General features: G+C 44.0%; 1 protein-coding gene across 10 annotated transcripts in view; it reads left to right on the top strand.

Annotated features, from left to right (window-relative positions):
* Positions 1 to 19,540, top strand: part of ZNF462 (zinc finger protein 462) — a 126,239-nt gene that overhangs the window by 23,212 nt on the left and 83,487 nt on the right. Inside the window, exon 1 of one of the 10 annotated variants that reach the window (XM_090038905.1) lies at positions 2,911 to 4,114. The exons of the other annotated variants lie outside the window; for them this stretch is intronic. Within the exon in view, the coding sequence (XP_089895031.1) occupies positions 4,045 to 4,114 (70 nt within the window). The 5' untranslated portion in view covers positions 2,911 to 4,044. Of the gene's footprint in view, positions 1 to 2,910; positions 4,115 to 19,540 lie in introns of those variants that run through there. 10 annotated transcript variants of the gene reach the window in all.

Here is a 19,540-nt window from a genome sequence, read left to right as displayed (position 1 = left end):
AAGAAAATTTGAATTGATTCAACCTCAGGCTTTTTGACTGTTTATACTATAGCCCAGGACAGTTTTTCAGTGACAGAAATTCAGACTGCACTGCATAGGATTTTGGCCTGTTTTTTGAAGCTCCTCATAAAGCCATCCTTTGAGCCAATTAACAGCTCCAATTAAGTAGCATGCATTTTTGTTGTTGTTTAAACCAAAGCTTTTCAAATGGGCAAATATTGGAGCCAAGGCTATTTTCAACAGTCACAATACTGTACATGTAATGTAGATAAAGGGTGTACCAAGATAGGCACAGGTTTTGCATCAAAATAAATTTTGCACTGTCTTTATTACTCATTTCGGCTTTCTATTTCAGTGGGTCCACATTGTCAGATGATTGCTTCAGATGAACCTCTCGTAGCTTTAGGTTAATGGAACAGTCTGCTTTTTCTTGTATCAAAAAAACAGAGGAGACCCAGTCATTCTATCCATCTTGTTCTGTTGGTGCTAGTGAGCATTTCTGGCTCTGTAGGACAGAAGTAAATGTTGACTTTCCTTCAACAGCTCAAACAGAGATTGTGAATGTGCTTGCCTTAAGGGCCTTTAATCTGAGAGAGAAAACCAGATGTCGTCTTTTTTTCTTTTAGATCTGTTCCACCTCAACCGCATCCTAAATGTCATACAAAAATGTACCTTACAAAGTTCAAAGATACATTTCTGATCTTTCCTTCAGTCCTCCATGCCAGTAATTTTATATTTAGAAATAAAATAAACTTTTCCAGACATACATGCTACAATCCTAGGATCATCCTTGGAGCATCACCCAGGTGTCATGTTTGAGTTGTTTATAGCTTCTTCAACAAGAAGTGAATTGTGTCTTTATTCGGTCTATATTTGTAATGGAAGCATGATTTGGAAGTGAGATTATTCCATGACTCATTTGAGAAATGACTTTGTTTTACATTCTTCCTAGATCAAGTATCCTATCTTCCTTTTCCCGCCAGATGTCAGAACTATTGTTCTTGTGTTAGCATACTGTTCCCCTTACAGGTCAGGGGAAACTTGTCCTGGAAAGCAGTGACACTCAAAAGAAGGCAGATATAGATAAGCAGCTAAACATGAGCTCCATTTGTTAGGTTGTGGCCAAAAAGGCTAATGTGATCTTTGGCTCTGTAAACAACAGAATATTCAGTAGGTGGCAATTTTACCCTAAGTAATGGGAATGGTTATATTGCTATTGGAACTTTTCTTCAGTTCTAGAGTCAACTCTTTAGAACAGCAGTTCCCAAATTGATGGACTGAGTACCACCAATTTAAAATGATACAACCTTAAGTACCACCAGCAAATTTTTCATACACATAGGCAACAGGCTATGTATTAAAACAACATCAAAACCTTTAGTAATCATAAAACATTGTTTTATCAGTTACGGTAGCCATATAAAACAGTTGTAAGTTGGAAAAGAACAGTGTAAATTTACCCATCCAAAGATGCTTTTGGGGATGTCTTTAGTGGGAGGGGTGATGCAGCGTACTGTGGGTCAGGAGTGAGGGCCAGCAACAGGGTTGGGGGGCGGGAGGGGGCTGTGGCTTGAGAGTGACACACACACACACACACACACACACACACACACACACACACACAAGTACCCAACAGGTAAGCCTGTGGAAGGGGAGGGGCAGAGGGGGAGGGGCAGATCAAGGCCCCCACAGTGAGTAAGTGGAGCGGGGCAGGGGTGAATGGGACCCTGGGGCCAGGGTGGATCGTGGGACAGAGCAGCGGGAGGCTCATCTGGGGTGCTGAGGGGGAGGTGTGGCTCCCCACCATTGCATGTACCCTGGGTAGGCATGGGGGCATGTGCCCTCCCGGATCTGTGCGTGGGGGAGAGGTGGGCTGTCTGCTGCAAACTGGGCTTTGCACTCAGCTGCCGCTGGCCCAGGAGCCTCATGGGATGCCACGTGCCTGCCACACACTGGCTACACTGTGTCCTCTGCCTGCCCACCAGTGGCAGGCACACATAGCGCCATGTGGCTCCAGAGATAGTGGTAGCCCACTGCTCCCCGGGGATTTTCTCCCCTTGGGCTGGCTCACCCTGTTCCTGCAGCAGGGCTGGCACAAAGATGGCCTGGACCTTTCCAGAAACACAAGGGGGCTCCCCGCCTGCTGGGCACACCCTGGGGCAGGCATGGAGGGCACGTGCCCCCATTCTGTGCATGGATGGAGGCAGGCTGTGCACTGGGCGCTGCACCACGTGGCGCTGCCTCCAGACCTGTGCGGGACATCATCTGCCTGCCGCCGCCAGGCAAGCAGAGGCACTTAACCAGTTTGTAGGATGCACGTGGCATTCCAGAGGCAGCAGCAGCAACAGCATAGTGCAGAGACCAGTATGCCTCCGCCTGGATCCAGGGAACATGTGCCTCCCATGCCTGTCCCAGAGTGCACACAGCACTCCCTCTTCCACCCCCACTGCCTCCAGACCTGCATGGGATGCCATTTGTTTGCCACCACCGGGCAGACAGTGGCACTCAGCCAGCACATGGCAGGCAGATGGCATCCTGTGCAGGTCTGGAGACAATACCACATGGTGGAGAGCCCAGTGGGCAGCCCACTTCTAGCTGCACACAGGAAGGGGGGCATGTGCTCCATATGCCTGCCCCAGGGTGCACCCAGCAGGGGGAGTCCCCCCTCCCCCACATCCCTGAAAAGTCCCAGGACACTTTTGTGCCAGCCCTGCCACAAGGATGGGATGAGCCGGCCTGAGGAGAGAACGTGTAGGGAGCAGCGGGCTGCTGCTGTGCTCTGCACCACACTACTGCTGCTTCCATAGCTGCACGGGATGCCATGTGTCCATTGCCACCAGGCAGGGAAGAGGATGCAGCTAGTGCGTAGCAGGCACATGGCATTGTGCGAGGCTCCCAGGGCAGCAGCAGCATGGTGCAGAGCTCAGTGTGCAGTGGCAGCCTCTGCTTCACGCACAGATCCAGGGGGCATGTGCCTCACATGCCTCCCCTGGGGTGTGCGCAGTGGTGGGAAGCCCCTCCTCACTGCCCTTGGATGAGCTGCCAAGGCTCTGACCATCTCCCCACCTAGCCTGGGCACCCATTCACCCTCACCACAGCCCCTGCCTCTGCCCCACTACCTCCCTCACCGTGGAGGCCTTGCTCTGTCCTCCCGCTTCTCCACAACACACCTACCTATTGGGTGCTGCTTGACATGGCGCTGTGTTCCTGCCTGTGTGCAGCAGACTGCTGCTGGGCACTAGGTGTGTGTGGCCTCTCCCCCTGGCCTTCCGTGTGTCACTTCCAGGTCCTCTGCATAGCACTGGTGGTACGCGTACCAATTTGGGAACTGCTGCTTTTGAAGGACATTAGAAAAAAACTTTGACTTCGGAGAGCAGTACATTAAAGTCTAAAAAATGTGCCTCACAGTAAGAGCCTCCAGGAACTCAGTCACTAGCTGATCAAAGAGAAGATTGTGGAGGTGACTTGACCACTAAAGGTATCTCACTTTTTTGGAAAAGCATGTGCTACTGCTTGTGTAGGGGATCAGAGTGGATTTTTAAAGTGGTTCAGGTCCATGTGATTGGGGAATCTCCTCTAATTCTTTTTTATTGTCTAAGTTGATGTGATCTTGATAACTGTGACTGGAAAAAAGATACTCATACACACTACCTGGATGTTTGAAAGTGTACTTCAAGGGAACTTCTTTATATCTGGTTGCATCTTCTTTGTGTGGTATGCTTGGTCATTTATAAGAAACCTCAGCTTCGCTTTAAATGCTTGAAGTCCACTCTTTAGATCTTTCTCTTCTAGAGGTCTGCTCAGATAATCATCTCTCAGGGACAGCAGCTCATAATCATGTTGGTATTTTGGACACATGCTGAGTGAGCATTACATGTTATGCAAATGACTTGATGCTTCTAACTTGTTTGAGATTAGTGCCACAGAAGCTGTTAGCAATACCACAATACCCGTAATTCGCCAGTTTCCCAGGAATCTCCTTGCAGTTTTAGTGACAGCTAGCCAGCAGTGGCACAGGTAAATTGCTCAGTGGGAACAAAAAGCATGAAGCTGGACGATAAAGCTACCTTCTGGAGAAACAGGACTTGTGATCCAGAGCAACATGCATCAAAAGGTAGGCAAAATGTTCAGGCTGCTCCTGTTGCCAATACATTGCATACAAGTCAAATGCTGTTTTATGACATTTCTGACTATGCCGTGACTGTCCTTTTTGCATTATGGGTGTTTTCCTCCACATCCAGACTTGAGCATAATGCCGAAGTATTTGCATTTTGTTCTCAGAAATTGGGATCTCTGATCATGCTTGATAGAAGCTTCTTTTTTTACCCCCTGGTACTTTCCCCATTTTCTCATTTTCATTTTAAGAAGAGATGAGACTGAGTATCTGCAATCCTGGCAACACTCAAACCACAGCTGATTTCTTTGGGAATCTAGAGAATGTTCCTGAGCTGGAAACTTCAGGGTTTCTTAAAAGTCTCCTTCCTCACTAAACCAGTTCCTCAGACCTTCCTTCCTTCAGACCTTAACAGCTTGGAACTTGACATTTTGATCCTTCAGTTACTACTGTGGTGGTCATAACATAAGAGCCCAAAAAGAATTCAGCAGCATGTCTGTTCCTGGAAATTGGCTAACTTTTTAATAGTCTCAGAAACCTTCCACGTAACCAGAACATTTCATGAAGATGAGGGAGACCTATTCATACATTTCCACCCAAATCTGATCCAGTTTTCTGTAGGACAGCTTTCAAAGTCTCATGGATGGCCTTCACAGTGAAACTACATTTCAGTTGCTTACAGGGTCCCTGTCATCTGTGAATAGTTTTAGTATTAACTTTGACCTTGGCTTTTCTGTTTCTTTGTGGCTGTTGAATAAACGAGTTTCCTATCTGGAGAATGGCACTTTTAACTCTAATTTCACTAGAGTTCAGTGTAGGTCTTGTGGTACATGCCTTTCTCCTTTCTTCTGTGGATAGTATGAATGAAATGAGCTGGAGTTCTCCAACTGAAAAGAGGATTTTCAGTTCTTAACTTATTTCAGGGGGGGTTTATGCCATCCATTTTCATGGAATCCCAAATACAGTATTTCATAAACTGAGTTGGGGGAAGCAGAACTCAGTGGTCATGTCTACAAGAGATGCTGATTGTGCAGTAGCTTGTTACTACTGCGTGGTAGTGTCACGTGACACAAAGCATGACACAACGCTACTATGCAGGCAGTGTTGCCTAAAAGCCATTTGGCGATGCTACTGCGCAGTAACTCCAGTTACTGTACAGTCATTTAGTACTTGTGTATAAAAAAAGTACTGAATGACTCTGCAGTCAGCATCTTGTGTAGATGTGGCCAGTGGGTATAGGAAGGGGAGGAAGTGGGTTTGAACTGTTTCCTTTCTCTTGTGAGTTAGGTGTGTTTTGGATTTTGTAATAAGCAAATCTAGTCCACAGTTAATGCCCAAACTGGTGGACATCTTCCATTATGAAAAATTAAAAATCAAGACAAATTTTAACTTTCTCTTCCCCTGTGTTTTTGGTGCTTTGAAATTCCTTCACAACAAAATTTAGAATTAGGGAATAAGAAAGGTGTATACTTGTTTGTTTTTGGCCATTCACTGAAATGTTTCGTTTCTTTTACTGTACAGATTCAGAATCCTTCTGTATTTGGCAAACTTGTTTTTGTTTTTTTCTTTAATTTGGCAGTAAAGCTTCACTGCTAAAATGATGTTGCAGATGACCAGACATACAAGATACCAGTTAGAGTTAGTTTGTTAGCTTTGGAACGTGCCTTTCAAGGGCAGGCTTTTCAGCAGGGGTGAAGTTTAGCACCAATACTGTGATTAGCTGGCTTGGTTCTGCCTCCTTCAGCTACAGAGACCTTGATAATGTATTACAAGTTGTGCTTTCAGGTAAGTAACAGCTCTCCCTTCCCTTTGCCCCCCAGGTCTCCTCACACCAGATTTTAACTCTTACTTTAGGGGATGTGGTCAGTAGCAGTGCTGCTTAAGGTATGATCCTCAGCTAGTGGAAATCAGAAGTCCATTAAAGTTTCTTGATTACAAACTGGAGGAATTTATGGAGGTATTAAAAGTATCAGGACTTGCACAAAATTATGCAGCTAGTAAGACAGAAATATGGCAGCTTTGTCTTGTGTTTTCATGTTTTAATAGGAGGATCTTTAGGAGAGGACTCTCCTCCTGTTCTGCTTTGTGGCTGTGTATGGCTTTTTGAAAAATGATAGCAGAAGAATATCCAGCCTTCAGGAGGAAAGCCTTTACATGTGGCCCATGTGACAGGATCCAGGGTTTAAAAATAAAATCCTAAGCTGCCTTCCTGAGGATCCAGACATTGCGTGCACATCCACACACACACTCTTGATAGATCACAGCACTGTCAGTTATAAGTACAAAGCAAACTACAATGGGAAGCAAAAGGGAATCTTTTCTCTTAAAAAAAGAGTGTGGCGGGGGGGTATAATTTAGCACTTCTGCACCCTCAGATACCAGTTTGATACATGGGATGTCCCTCCTCATCAACTAGCTGAAAGATTGCAGAGCCAAATGATTGCTAGCTTCTCTTGATGGTATTTGTTTGACTTTCTTTCCCTTCACCCTGACCTCCCCATTTTTCTCCAGTTCCCTTTTTCTAACTGGGTGATTCGTCTGAGTTGACCAACTCCCTCAAAAACTTGTTCCTTTGTTTAACTTGAGTAATCAAGTAAAAAAAAAAAAAGGCAGAAGAGGATCCTGAGTGGATTTGGCTTAGCCCTGACTATTGTAGGGCTATCAGACTAAGCATATGCAGAAGAAGAAATCAAGGAGCTGTCTCATTACCTTAAGAATACATGGGGTTAAGGGTTGCCTCCTTAGGCTGGAGAGGTAACAGATGACTGACTTGCACCCTCCTCACACATCCAGGAGAAGGAAAACTATACAGAGAAGAAGGAAGGCACTCTCTGAGGGAACTCCTAACTAAAGAAAGAGAAAACATAGGCTAAATGCTCAGAGGGATGGGCTGTCTTCAGATTTTAAAATGCTCTTTTAAAAGGCAATGAAGATGCTTGAAAAACAGGACTGGACAAAGTTTAAAAGAATGCCAAGGCGCAATTTACCATTGTTTGGGGTGGATTGAGATGAAAAAAGATGGTAGGTCCTGTAGCCTAACATTTATGGGTCTTTGGAGTTACTGTGTAGGTGGTAGCCTCTCTCCTTCATGCCTGCTTTGCCCCACAAAGTTGCTTCCAGTCTTCTGCTGCTAGGCCTTGTCTGGTGGTCATTGTGAAGGGGGCTGACAAGGAGGGGCTTTATGCTTTTATAATAACTTTCCAGAAGGAATCAGATGTTTTCCCACTTGAGCATCAGCAGTTTAAGTTAGTCAGTTGACTTAACTGACTTGGCTCAGTGAAACAGCAGCAAGATGCTCGAGCATGGAGATGCCTTCTTGAGCGGCATCTCTTGAGGAGGAGGGTTAATGAATCAGATGCAACTCTCTTTTCTTGATTGTCCCCTTAACTGCATAGATTATGAAGAAGCAGTCTCTCTCTGTGGCCACATCTAAACGAGACACTGACTGCGCAGTAGCCAAAGACTACTGCACAGTAGGGTTGCATGGCAGAAACCAGGATGCAACACTAGTCTTGAGCCTACCGCATAGCATCACAAAAAAGCTATTCAGCAACACTACTGCTCAGTAACTCCAGTGTTAAAATAAGAACGTAAGAAATGCCACACTGGCTCAGCCCAATCATCCTCCTTACCTCACTGTCCTGTCTCTGACAGTGGCAAGCAGTATCCTGTCCCCAGCAGGGAGGCTTCAGAGGGAGAACTGAACAGGTTTTCTGTTCTCTTGTGTTCTGTTCCTGAAACTGTATGTTCCAACTCTTGGACAGAAGGTGCTCACCTATAACTCCTCAGTTCCTCTCACTTCCCTTCTCTCTCTCCTTTTCTTTTTCCTCCCATTTCCCATTCCTTTTACCAACTTGCCCTCCTTGTAGCATTGCCCTACTGTAATACCTACAGGCTTCTCCCCAACATCTCTTCATACCATTCCCCAGAGGTTAGTTCCAGTGTCTCTCAGCGTTGTTGTTAGACTAGGCTGTGGGGCCTCTTATAAACATGGCCAAAATTCTGCGGGAAGAGGCCTGGATTCTGTATCATGCCAGAGAAGCATACTAGAAGTTCAATGACAACCCCTTCAAAAACAGAAGGAATCCTGTATTTGAACTGAATACCCTTTTTATGTTTTAGATAGTGATATGTTAACTTTTCTTTTCCTTTTTTTTTGATTGACCTGTTTCTAAACTTTTATTTTTCAGTGGACGACATGATTTTGTATTAAAACTGTTGTGGAAGATGGGAGCAGGGAACTGAAACTACTGGCAGCATAGTCTGACGGACAGAGCACTGGAGTGGGAGTCTGGACTCCTGTACTCCATCTCTGGCTCTGCCACTGTGCTGCTTTGCAGCTTTGGGCAAGTCATGTCTCCGCTTCTGGGTGTCTCTGTCTCATGTCTTTGGAACAAAAGCTGTTCATGGCATGAACTGTCCCTGCAGTTTGTACAGGCCTCTCCCAGTTTGCCTTCAATCTCTGTAATACAAATAATTGGCAATTGCACAGAGAAAAGCTGGAGATCTGGGTACAACAGTTGATCATTCTAACCCTGTTTCTATCTCTGATATACCATAATCAGGGTAGGAGCTTTCTGATTATGTTCACTATTCCAAATTTGTTTGAAAAACATAGGCAAATATTTCAGTCTACAGGCTAGTTGTGAATTAGTCACTTCTACTGCATGGCTGTCTTCAGTGAGATGTGCCTGAAATGTGGCTAGTTGTCTCAGCAGCATGGTGTTGTTTCTTCTTCCTTGCTAAAGTCTGCATAAGTAGGAGGATGAAAATGAAATTTCAGCACATCCCCGTAAACAGTTTTGACATGAACCTTTTAAGCCAGTGGAGTCGCATGGATATGAAAGTTTTTACTTTACATGTACCTACATTTCAATGCACACTTTCAGGAAACGACTGGAAGAGATTGCACAAGGGGCTGTGCTATCCCTGTTTTTATTCACAAACATGTTCACCACACATTCTTGGAATGTTTGTGTACCTCTAGAATAGACATCTTAATTTTGATTATGCTTTCTCCTTCCTGAAATTCCTTTTGGTATAGAGTTAAGGAATGAAGTAGACTCCAAAATACTGACTGCTGTCTTGCCTTTTAGGTTTCATACAATTCACACAGTAACTTTGCAATGAAAGAACAGTGAAGAGGCTAGCCTGAATAGAAAACAGTGATATTGGAAATCGTGTCTGACTGGCAGTGCAATCACTTAAGATGCTATTTGAAATGGATGCCCTTGATGATAACTCGGAGACCTATCGTCATTTCCTATATGGGATCATCCGCTGCTCCTTTTCACTTGTACTTGGAAGCATGCAGCCAGAGCCTCAGCCTGAATTGCTTCAGTTTACATCATTTGAGATTGTGCCTCTCTTTCATAGCTCCCCCTTCCAAACTGTATTCTTCACTTTTTTTATTGAGAAAAATGGTTTAAAAAATGCAAACATACCTCAAGTAAATCCTAGGAGAGCCTATGCATGATGTATGTTTTACTGCATGGTGGTGCAGTATGTATTACAAACTATTACTGCCTCATCCTGGAGCCTGTCGATGTGGAAGGTACCAGTGCTTTGAAATCTTAGTCTGCCAAAGGGGATATATGGTGCAGCTCTCGGGAAAACAGTTTGATGGGAAGTTTGGGGGTTTATTTTCCTTTGGTGGAATCCTTCATTTTCCAACCAGTTGTTTAATCACTAGGGATTCTAGAAATACATTTTCCATGGAAAAGTGCAGAAAAACACAGAATTCATGTTTTTAAAGAGGATCTGTAGGATCGCTGGGGAAAAAAAAATCTTACTGACAATAAAATGCTCGTTCCCCAGCGGGAGGCAGTAGTTCTCATGGCTGCTGTGGCAGCTTGCCCGGGGGGAGAGAAACTGCCAGTACGCAGAGAAGCAATCAAGATGGCAGCCACCGCTGCCTCCCTCTGCTGCTGATTGGCTAAAAGGGCTGCCTGTCGTATGACCCCTACCTGTCAGTCATGAGGCCGCATGAATGGCAGTCTTATTGGCCAATCAGCAGCAAGGGGTGGGCTTCCACAGGGCCCCTCAGTCAATCAGCATTGTGGGTAAGGTTGGGGGGGAGGGGGAGATCACTGCAAAAACCCATTAATTTTTAAGGGGGGAGGAGAGGGGGGTTGGAGAATTTTGGGGTTTTTTGTCATGGAAAACTAGGATCCCTATAATCACCGGTAAAACTATTATCTTGGAATCCTGCTTGTACAATTTCTGCATCGCTACCAAAGCTGAAGGTTGTGTCTTGTTTAATCCTCTTTATTTGCTTTAGAAAGTCTTTTGAGGTTTTTTTGCTGGGCATGTCTAAAATATTATGCACTTTGCTTTTTGTTTTGTTTTTTAATAATTTAAATTGCCATCTTTGCTATGCAGATGCTTTGATATTGCCTTTACCTGTTTGTTTGTTTGTTTGTTTGTATTTCTGTCCCTACCTTTTCTGTCTGCAAAGAAAGCTTTAAGTTTTCCTATGCATGGTTATTTAGGATTGGGCACTTTAAATTCCCAGTCAAACTTAATCCAAATTCATATTCAAATGTAGGCAAGCCCTTACAAATAGTGGTTCTGGTAAACTTAATTTGGTGTACTCAGCAGACTGAAGAATGGCATAGAAGAACATGCTAAGGAGACCTACTTAAGACTGATGCAGGGGTTGTAGGATGTATGAGACCACACTGAGGTGGGGAGGAGGGAGCTGAATGAACAGAGTGTGAAAGAGATGGAGTGTCTACCATGTTAATGCCAGCTGGGTGTTGCACAACCACATCATGCAGAAACACCCTCATATTGCTGTGCTTGTATGAAGAACCTGGATAATGCTTTTGGCAGCCAACATCTTGTTTTCTTCATTCCCTAAGGAATGCTACAACATCCCCAGGAAATAATATACCAGTGACCACCCCAGGCATTATTTTACACAGAAAAATAGTAATATAGCAGCTGAAAATGAGGAGAACCAGCACCCTGTGCCACCCCCCGCCCCTCTGGCTGCCCCGGCTTATGTGCACTGGAAACAAACATTCACAAACTGCTGCTGGTCTATTGGGTCACGGTACAAATGTCTGTTCTATGCTGCCCCAATATATTTATTGTTATTTGCACTTTTGGATTGATGTTAAAGAGAGCAAGACTACTTCTGGACATGACCAGTTTTGCCTATTCTGGGCACTTTGCATAGTTCTTTTCCTCAAATTTCTCTTAATTGCTTTTCAATAATTACCTTTGAAAACAAAATCCAGGTGTAAATCTAGGGTTTTCCTCCCTATGGCATTGGATTTATCTGGATATCTTGGGATTTTTTTTCTTGGGATTTTTTTTTCTTTTGGATAAATTCCCAGTGTTGATTAAGTACATTTGTGAGCGCTTTCCAAAGAATCCTCCGAGAGCCATCCATGTAGTCTCTATTGTTAGGGGAGGAAAAGTGAAAATCTCTACATTCTCCTTGTTTTAGAGAGCGTACTTTGTTGGGAGTCATGGCTTTTTGCCTCCTGTAGAAAAGAAAATATAGGTTTATTTCTAGATCATTCTAGTTTCCTGTGGTTAAGATAACTGCGAGGGTGATTTAGAAACTAACAGCAAAATGGCTGCCCACTCTGTATGTTTGTCACAACATGGGAAACTGTACCACAGTGGGGAACATTGATAGTGACACTATGTTGAGAAGTGATGTGATCCAGTAAATGATCATTACATACAAAATAGTATTATTTAGAAATTGGCATTCGGTTCTGATATAACTTGTTAATTAACCAGCCTTTTTCTAAGGTGGACAGTCATGTAATTAAAATTTTCTATAAGGCTTTCTCCTAGCAGTATACTCTTTGAATAGCATACAAGGACCTGTTTTGAAACTGGTGATGACCCAAGGTGACTAGTCTAATTAATGAACCATTAATTATTAGAAGTTGTTACTTTAATTCCCTAGTAATGCAGAAAGAACTCTGCATGGAAAATATCAGAACATGGTATCCAAGATAACTCTTTTGCTCTCTCTCTCTCTCTTTAAGCACATTTTATGTCTTTGTCCAGTTGTCTTCAAGGGGGTTCAGTGCAAAGAAGGCAAATTAAGTAAATAAAATATTCACACGTGGTCTTATTTCCATATTTAATAGCAGGCTATGGTTTTGTTAAATGACCACAAGCTTCACAGTATTACCCCAAATTCTATTTTTGCATCTGGATAATAAAAGAAAAAATAATGATCTGCTGTATTTTAAAAGTGAGGGAAAGCTAAAGACAATAAAAACAACCGTTAGCTAAAAATGTTTTTACTTTTTTAGGTTCAAAGTTGAAAAATTTGAATTCCTCTACAAATACAAGAAAAAACAAGGAAACATCATCTGAAAGGCTTATGCTTTTTTCTCTCCTATACTACTATATTGTCTACAGACTTGTAGGGTTCATGGCTTTTCAAGAGTGCAATCCATATCATAACCTTAGTTATGGGATGCATTTTCAAACAAGGCCTTGGTTATTTTTCTTTCTTTCTTTGGTCCATTTCCTGTTTGGATATGTCTTAACAGGAAGAATAAGAAATTGGATCTCTGTGGCTGACCCTCAAAGAGATTATTTCAGGAAGAACACTAGAATTTCACCTACTTGCCATTTTTGATACAATTCAGCTTCAAAAAAAATTTCTCACTTAACTTGAACATAATTGGAGTGGGTAGGGAGTAGACATTATCTGGTGGTATGCACTGATGATATGGCATAGCTGCTTTTGCCTACTTTAACCTTATCCAGTGATGCTTTGGTTCAAAGACTTGCTGGCTAGAAAGTATCCATGAACCTTGCTAATTGGCTAGCTAGTATTTTGCACTTGTAACGTTGGTAGTTCCAAACTGATGATACTAAGGTTCCTGGCCTAGCTTGCTGCCTGGCTCCAGCCTCCTCACCCTCGCTTCTGGGCTCTCTGGGCCCTGCCCCCTCAAGGTTATCTTTCCCACCACTTGATGTTATAAATTCATAGGGGAGCTGGCCCAGGAGGTAGATGCAAGGTTTGGCATGGTTCCCTGTCTGAACTCAGGCCCTTTTAGGCCTTGGCTCACTTTTACTCTGGCTGGGTCTTGTGGCACCAGAACAGTAGGGTCTTGGGCCCCAGCTCCAACTCAGCCCTCTGTGAGCTCTAGGCAGCTCAGCCCCTAGATATGGCTCCTTTTGCGGACACAGGGTTTACACTCCCACCCGGTCTTGTGGCCAGAAACCCACTCCTTGACATGCCACAATCCTCCCTGTTGTAACTTTTATTTGGACTGTTGCCCTCACACAGCACCCCAGAGCTTTGCTCCCTTAGGAGCATGTAAACTGAGTGCCTCTGCTGCATCCCAGTGGCCTTCAATCTGCTCATTTTACCTACCCCAATCCTCTGGTGCAAACAAAGTATGAGCTTCTGCTCTCAAAAACCAAGCTTGCCATGTGCAAACTCCCCTATCAGGGTTAACTCTCACCATGTTGCTTGCTATGTAATGTCTTTTCCACCCGTCTATGGTACACAGTCCTTGCCTTACCTCCAGGCTGTCCAGACTGGCTGTCCCTTGAAGCTTTGCCTCCATCAGCTCCTACAGCTAGATTGCCTCTTAAAGGCTAAACCTTGAGCCTCTTCCTGGGTCATCTGACACTCAACTTCCACCCCAGGTCTGCCAATTGCTGCCTACACCTGTGGCAGATAGCCATCTTTATTAGATCCCTTTCACCATTCTGTACAAAGGGGCTGGGCTGGTCAGTAGGTCCTGGCTCCCTCCCTTCTTAGTAATGGGGCAGGAGCCCTGTAACACCAGCTTTTCTATCTTTATTTCTTTTTAAGTATGTTTTGGAAGGCTGAGCCAATTAAGAAGGCTGAGCCAACAAACTTATTTTGTTTCAAATGCTTTATGTGCAATCTTCTACAGCCTGCAGAACGTGCTGTTCACTGAAAGGAGATGGAGCAGAGATGCAACCCAGATAACCCAGCAAGATTCTCATGCAACATAAGAGTCTGATGTCATCAAAACTGAATTTTTTTCCATCCTCACAAGGTGAAGGCAACCATTTGCATTTCTAGTCTAGACTCCTAAGTGAAGCCTTCAGCAGGAAACAAGCAAAGAGCCATGAAGAGCCTCTCGAGATGTTTTCTGTAGAGTTGAAGTGTTCTGCTCTAAAGGCATAGTTTCAGATTTCCCAATGACAAACACATATGGCATTTAAGTCATGAGAGAGCTCTTTCCTCTAGAGGCAGATTTTTTTTCTTTCTTTTTCTTTAGGATTACAGTGGTTACTTTTTCAGCTGTTCCAGTCTAGTCTATCGTGTTGCTGTTTGGTAGAGTCAATAGTGAGACTTGACAACAGATTGTAATCCCTTACAAACAAAAGAACAGATTTGGTAGCTAGGTGCAATGAAATGGTCTTAAAATCATAGAAAATTATGGCTGGAAGGGACCTCAGGAGGTAATTTAGTCCAGCTTTCTGCTCAAAGCAGGACCATCCTCAACTAGATCATCCCAGCCAAGGTCTTAAAAAACCTCCAAGGATGGAGATTCCATAGCCTCTCTGAGTAACTTGTTCCAGTGTTTTACTACTATCCTAGTGAGAAATATGGAATAACTAACTATCTAGCCTAAACTTTCCTTGCTGGAACTTGACACCATTGCTCCTTGTTCTGCCATCTTCCACCACTGAGAACAGTCCAGCTCCATCCTCTTTGGAACCATCTTTCAGGTTGTTGAAGACTGCTATTAAATCCCCACTCAGTCTTCTCTTCTCCAGACTAAATAAGCCCAGTTCCCTCAGCCTCTCCTCATAGTTCATGTGCCTTAGCCCCCCTCACCATTTCTGTTGCCCAGCGCTGGACACACTCCATTTGTCTACATCCCTTCTGTAGTGGGGGCCCAAAACAGGACACAGTACTCCAGATGTGGTCTCACTGGTGCTGAATGGAGGGGAATAATAACTTCCCTCAATATGCTGGTAACATTCCTACTAATGCAGATCAGTATGCCATTAGCCGTCTTGGCAACAAGGGCACACTGTTGGCTCATATTCATCTTATCGTCTACTGTAACCCCCAGCTCCTTTTCTGCAGAGCTGCTGCTTAGCCAGTTTGGCCTCAGCCTGTACCAGTGCATGGGATTGTTCTGTCCAAAGTGCAGGACCTTGTACTTGTCCTAATTGAACCTCATGAGATTTCTTTTGGTCCAATCTTCCAATTTGTTGAGGTCTCTCTGAATCCCAGCCCTACCCTCCAGCATATCTACTACTCCCCCCAGCTTGGTGTTATCTGCAAACTTGAGGGTGCACTCCATTCCACCTTCCAGATTGTTGATGAGGATATTGAACAAAAGCAGCCCAGCTAGACATTGCACCATTGATTACTACCCTTTGAGTCTGATGATCCAGCCAGTTTTCTATCCACCTTACAGTCTCTTCATCCAACCCATACTTCTTTAGCTTGCTTGCAAGAGTGTTGTGGGAGACTGTATCAAAAGCCTTGCTGAAGCCAAGGTATATCATGTCTACTGTTCTCCTCACATCATCAGAGCCAGTTATCTCATCATAAAAAGCATTCAGGTTGGTCCGGCACAACTTGCCCTTAGTAAATCCATGCTGACTGTTCCTAATCGCCTTATTTTCCTCCATGTGCTTAGAAATGGATTCCTTCAGGACCTGCTCCATGATTTTTCCAGGGACTGAGGTGAGGTTGACTGGTCTGTAGTTCCCCAGATCCTCCTCCTTCTCTTTCTTAAAGATGGGCACATTTTTGCCCTTTTCCAGTCATCCAGGACCTCTCCCAGTCGCCATGAGTTTTCAAAGATAATGGCCAGTGGCTCTTCAATCACATCTGCCAGCTCCCTCAGGTGCATTGCGGTCAGCCCCATGGGCCTATACATGTCCAGCTTTTATAAATAGTCCCTTACCTGTTCTTTAGCTACTGTTGGCTGCTCACCTTCTTCCCAAACTGCTGCCAGGTGCAGTAGTCTGGGAACTGACCTTGTCTGTGAAGATTGAGATGAAAAAGACACTGAGTACTTCAGCCTTTTCCACATCATCTGTCACTAGGTGCCTCCCCTATTCATACTCTCCCTGATCTTCCTCTTGTTGCTAACATACTTATAGAAACCCTTTCTGTTACTGTTCATGTCCCTTGCTAGCTGCAAATCCAGTTGTGCTTGGGGGAGCAAAGGCTGTTGTAAGAAGCACTGGTCCCAGATTAGGGCCAATGGCAGTTTGTCAATTGTTACACATCTTAAAGTGCACAAGAATGCAGGTGTTCACTGCCTAAGGCAGTACCTAGGCAGAAATCCGTGCTGGGGTTTTGCCAGTAACTCAAATAATATCTTGTGTTCAGTGTTGCATTATAAGCTGGTTAGCTGCATGTCTGAATTTAACTGAGGAAATCAGATGGCTGTTACTGTGTGCCCAAGGAACGTAGGCTGTAGAAAGGGAGTTTAAACAACTGAGAAAGTAAAACATTGCATTTAAGTAGTAGGAAAATCAAAAGTGGCTCCCAAAGTGAGGGACACACTTCCTAAAATGGACTGAATAATGGAGACATCTCTGCTTCTGCCAGTGAACTCAAAGCCTAAGACAATGTTCATAGATTTCTTTAGGGACTTTCTGTTACTAAAGGAAACTTTAGCCACTGTAATTACTAGAACATAAGAAGTTGTGCCATACTGGGTCAGACCAATCTAGCCCAGTATCCTGACAGTGGCAAGAGCTGGATGCTTTAGAGGGAGAGCATTGAATCAGACAAGAATGATCTAGCCCCTATTCATTATCCATAGAATTTGGGGCCCCTGGACCCTGATAGAAGTGGCCAGTGGTGGAAGATTCCTAGCCCCATGCTGCCCAAAATGAAGCCCTGCACTGCTTCCTGAGCGTGGATCACTGCAATTGCTGATGGTCCTGTGGATCTGGCCTGGGAGGAGCTCCTGTGATCCAGATCTGGCCTGGTTTGAGTTTGACACCCCTGCTTTGAGCGAAACTTATGACATGAGTTAAGTTGCAAAGAGTATAACAGGCCTTTAAAGCTATATCTTTGCTAGCTCTAAGCAGTACTTCAGAAAAAGGCTGATGGCTGGCAATGCTTGTGGCTTTCATCAGTTTGTCTCTGGGCATAAAGCAACTTGGACAGTTACAGGGTTAAAGCCAGGCTAAAAACCACCCATTTTCATTTCCATTATATACCTTTTTTGCATGGTCAACTACTAAGATGGAAAACATTTGCAAGTACTTAGAGCGTTGAGCAGAATAAGACAAATCACTCCTTTTCCAAAGGCCTTGTGTTAAAAGTTTGTGCTACTGAAGAAAGCCATCAGTGGAGTTCAGTCTTGAATGGACACCCATTTGTGTACTCTGGGTTTCTGACCATGCTTTGAATTCCATTTAGTTGGGAGCCTAGAACTATCACCCAACTGGACACTGCATGGCATTTGTTAGAAGTCACCCCTGGTAGTAATTTAGAAATTTTGGCAGGAATCTTATGCTATGACTGCTGCCGTATAATTAACTGGAAAGAGCTACACTTTGCTTTAGACCACCTCTTAGAACATTCCAGTTCTTAGTTTTTACTTTTCTGTAGTCAAAAAAAGTAGAACAATTCTTTTGCTGCAAAGAACACAAAAAGACTACAACAGACCAGAATACTTTTAACACTATGAATTTCCACTTCAAATCCTTGATGTATCTTGTATGTCATGCTTGCACACCTAACAGTACTAAAGTTGCACAGTACCCTGCCACACCTCTGAAAGGATCTTGGGGCACCCCACGGTGCTGTGGCACCTTGGTTGAGAATCACTGCTTTAAACTCTTAGCTAGGTTGGTGAATGTTTCTGCTTGCATTGTTAAGGATGGGCATGTTCCAGACAGCTGTTGAAGACATTAGAACAGAGTGTCTTTATCTCTGTCTTTAGTTTCCAAGAAGTATATCTCTTTATTATGCTGTGGCCATGTCTACATGAGACACTGACTGTGCAGTAGTGTCACCGAATGGCTTTTAGGTGATGCTGACTGTGTGGTAACTCATTTTACTACTGCGCAGTAGCATTGCGTCATGCTTCCTGCCATGCAACACTACTGTGCAGTAGTAACAAGCTCTACGCAGTCAGCATCTCATGTAGATGCAGCCTGTATTTACTCTTTGAGGGATTTAAGCAGCAGGTCTGATTCAGAGCTTTCCTTTTTGGTACCAGCCTCATTTCTACAACTGTGATTTTGGGGACCCTCTACTCCCCTGTTTTATGGCCATATTAGGTACTGTGAACTGAGCTGATAAGGTTAAAACTGTGGGCTAGTAAAACAGTCAAGCATTTTACATGTTTGCTAATTAATAGAATTCCTGAGCTAGGGACAGAAGTTACACACAAACTGGTATAAGTGATCAGAAACTGGTTCAAATCTGTAACACAACAGAAATTCAGTGCTGAAACTGGTTTAAGGTAAACCTGGATGGATGAAGTATCAGACTTAGCTGATTTAGGTGAACTTGTGTCCTAGATCACCTCCAGATTCAAGTTACCTCACAGTACCCCAGCATCCCAGGATACTTTGCAACTCCCCTGCAATGCCCCTTTGCAGGGTGGGCAGGCTAGCCTTGACTCAAGCTGTCTGCTCCAGCTGAACAGGGAAGCTTGCTCTAGTACCCCTCGGCTTCTGCAGGTATGTGGCCGCATTTTCAGTGTGAAGCATATAACCACCATACTGTACTTGGTTTATGTTCCCCTGTCTGATTGGGTACTAAAATTGGTCTTTCCTGAAGCACACCTACAGCTTATGGGCAATTGCACCCTAAGCTGTCAGACCTGATAGAAGTGCATGCTTACTAGAACAAACGTTTAGATTGCTTGTTTAAACAGTGCCTGGGCATGTCTATTTTGAACTGTGCTTGATGCAAGAAAGTATCTGGGGATGAACATACAGATCTGTTGAGTACTGTTTCTTCTTTCAATTTAATGTATAGTGCTGCAGGGACCATGGTCCTGCTAGCCATATCCAGTTTGCCAGAAACTGCAAGGTCTAATGTTGGATCTCTTTTGACTTTCTTGGCAAGACAGAAAACTTTTTAATGGTATTTTGCCATACTGTGAAGTATACTTCGGTGGGCACATCTACATGAGATATTTACTGCGGAGTAGACTAATTAGAATTAGCTCCACAGTAAATGTCTTGCATTTAAATGTGCTGGGCTGTTAGGCTGGAGTAAACTAGTAAATTCTGCAGCAGGGTAGTATTTTTAAATGTGAGTACTATCCTGCTGCAGAGTTTTTTTTTTTTTTATTCCACAGCACTGTACAGGGAAACGCTAGTTGGGGCACAAGGATTTGTCAGTGTGGGGGCTGCCTGCTGGCTAGTCCCACCCCGGAGCAGCTGTGTACCCCAGCCAGCTACTCTGTAAAATGCTAAGTTGGGTCAAAGCAGCCCCAGGCTGGCTGGCAGGCTGCCCCT

Source organism: Crocodylus siamensis, chromosome 3 (assembly GCF_052110815.1).
Source record: "Crocodylus siamensis isolate JL-2025a chromosome 3, ASM5211081v1, whole genome shotgun sequence".
NCBI lineage: Eukaryota > Metazoa > Chordata > Crocodylia > Crocodylidae > Crocodylus > Crocodylus siamensis.
This window is presented reverse-complemented; position numbering and strand designations above follow the sequence as displayed.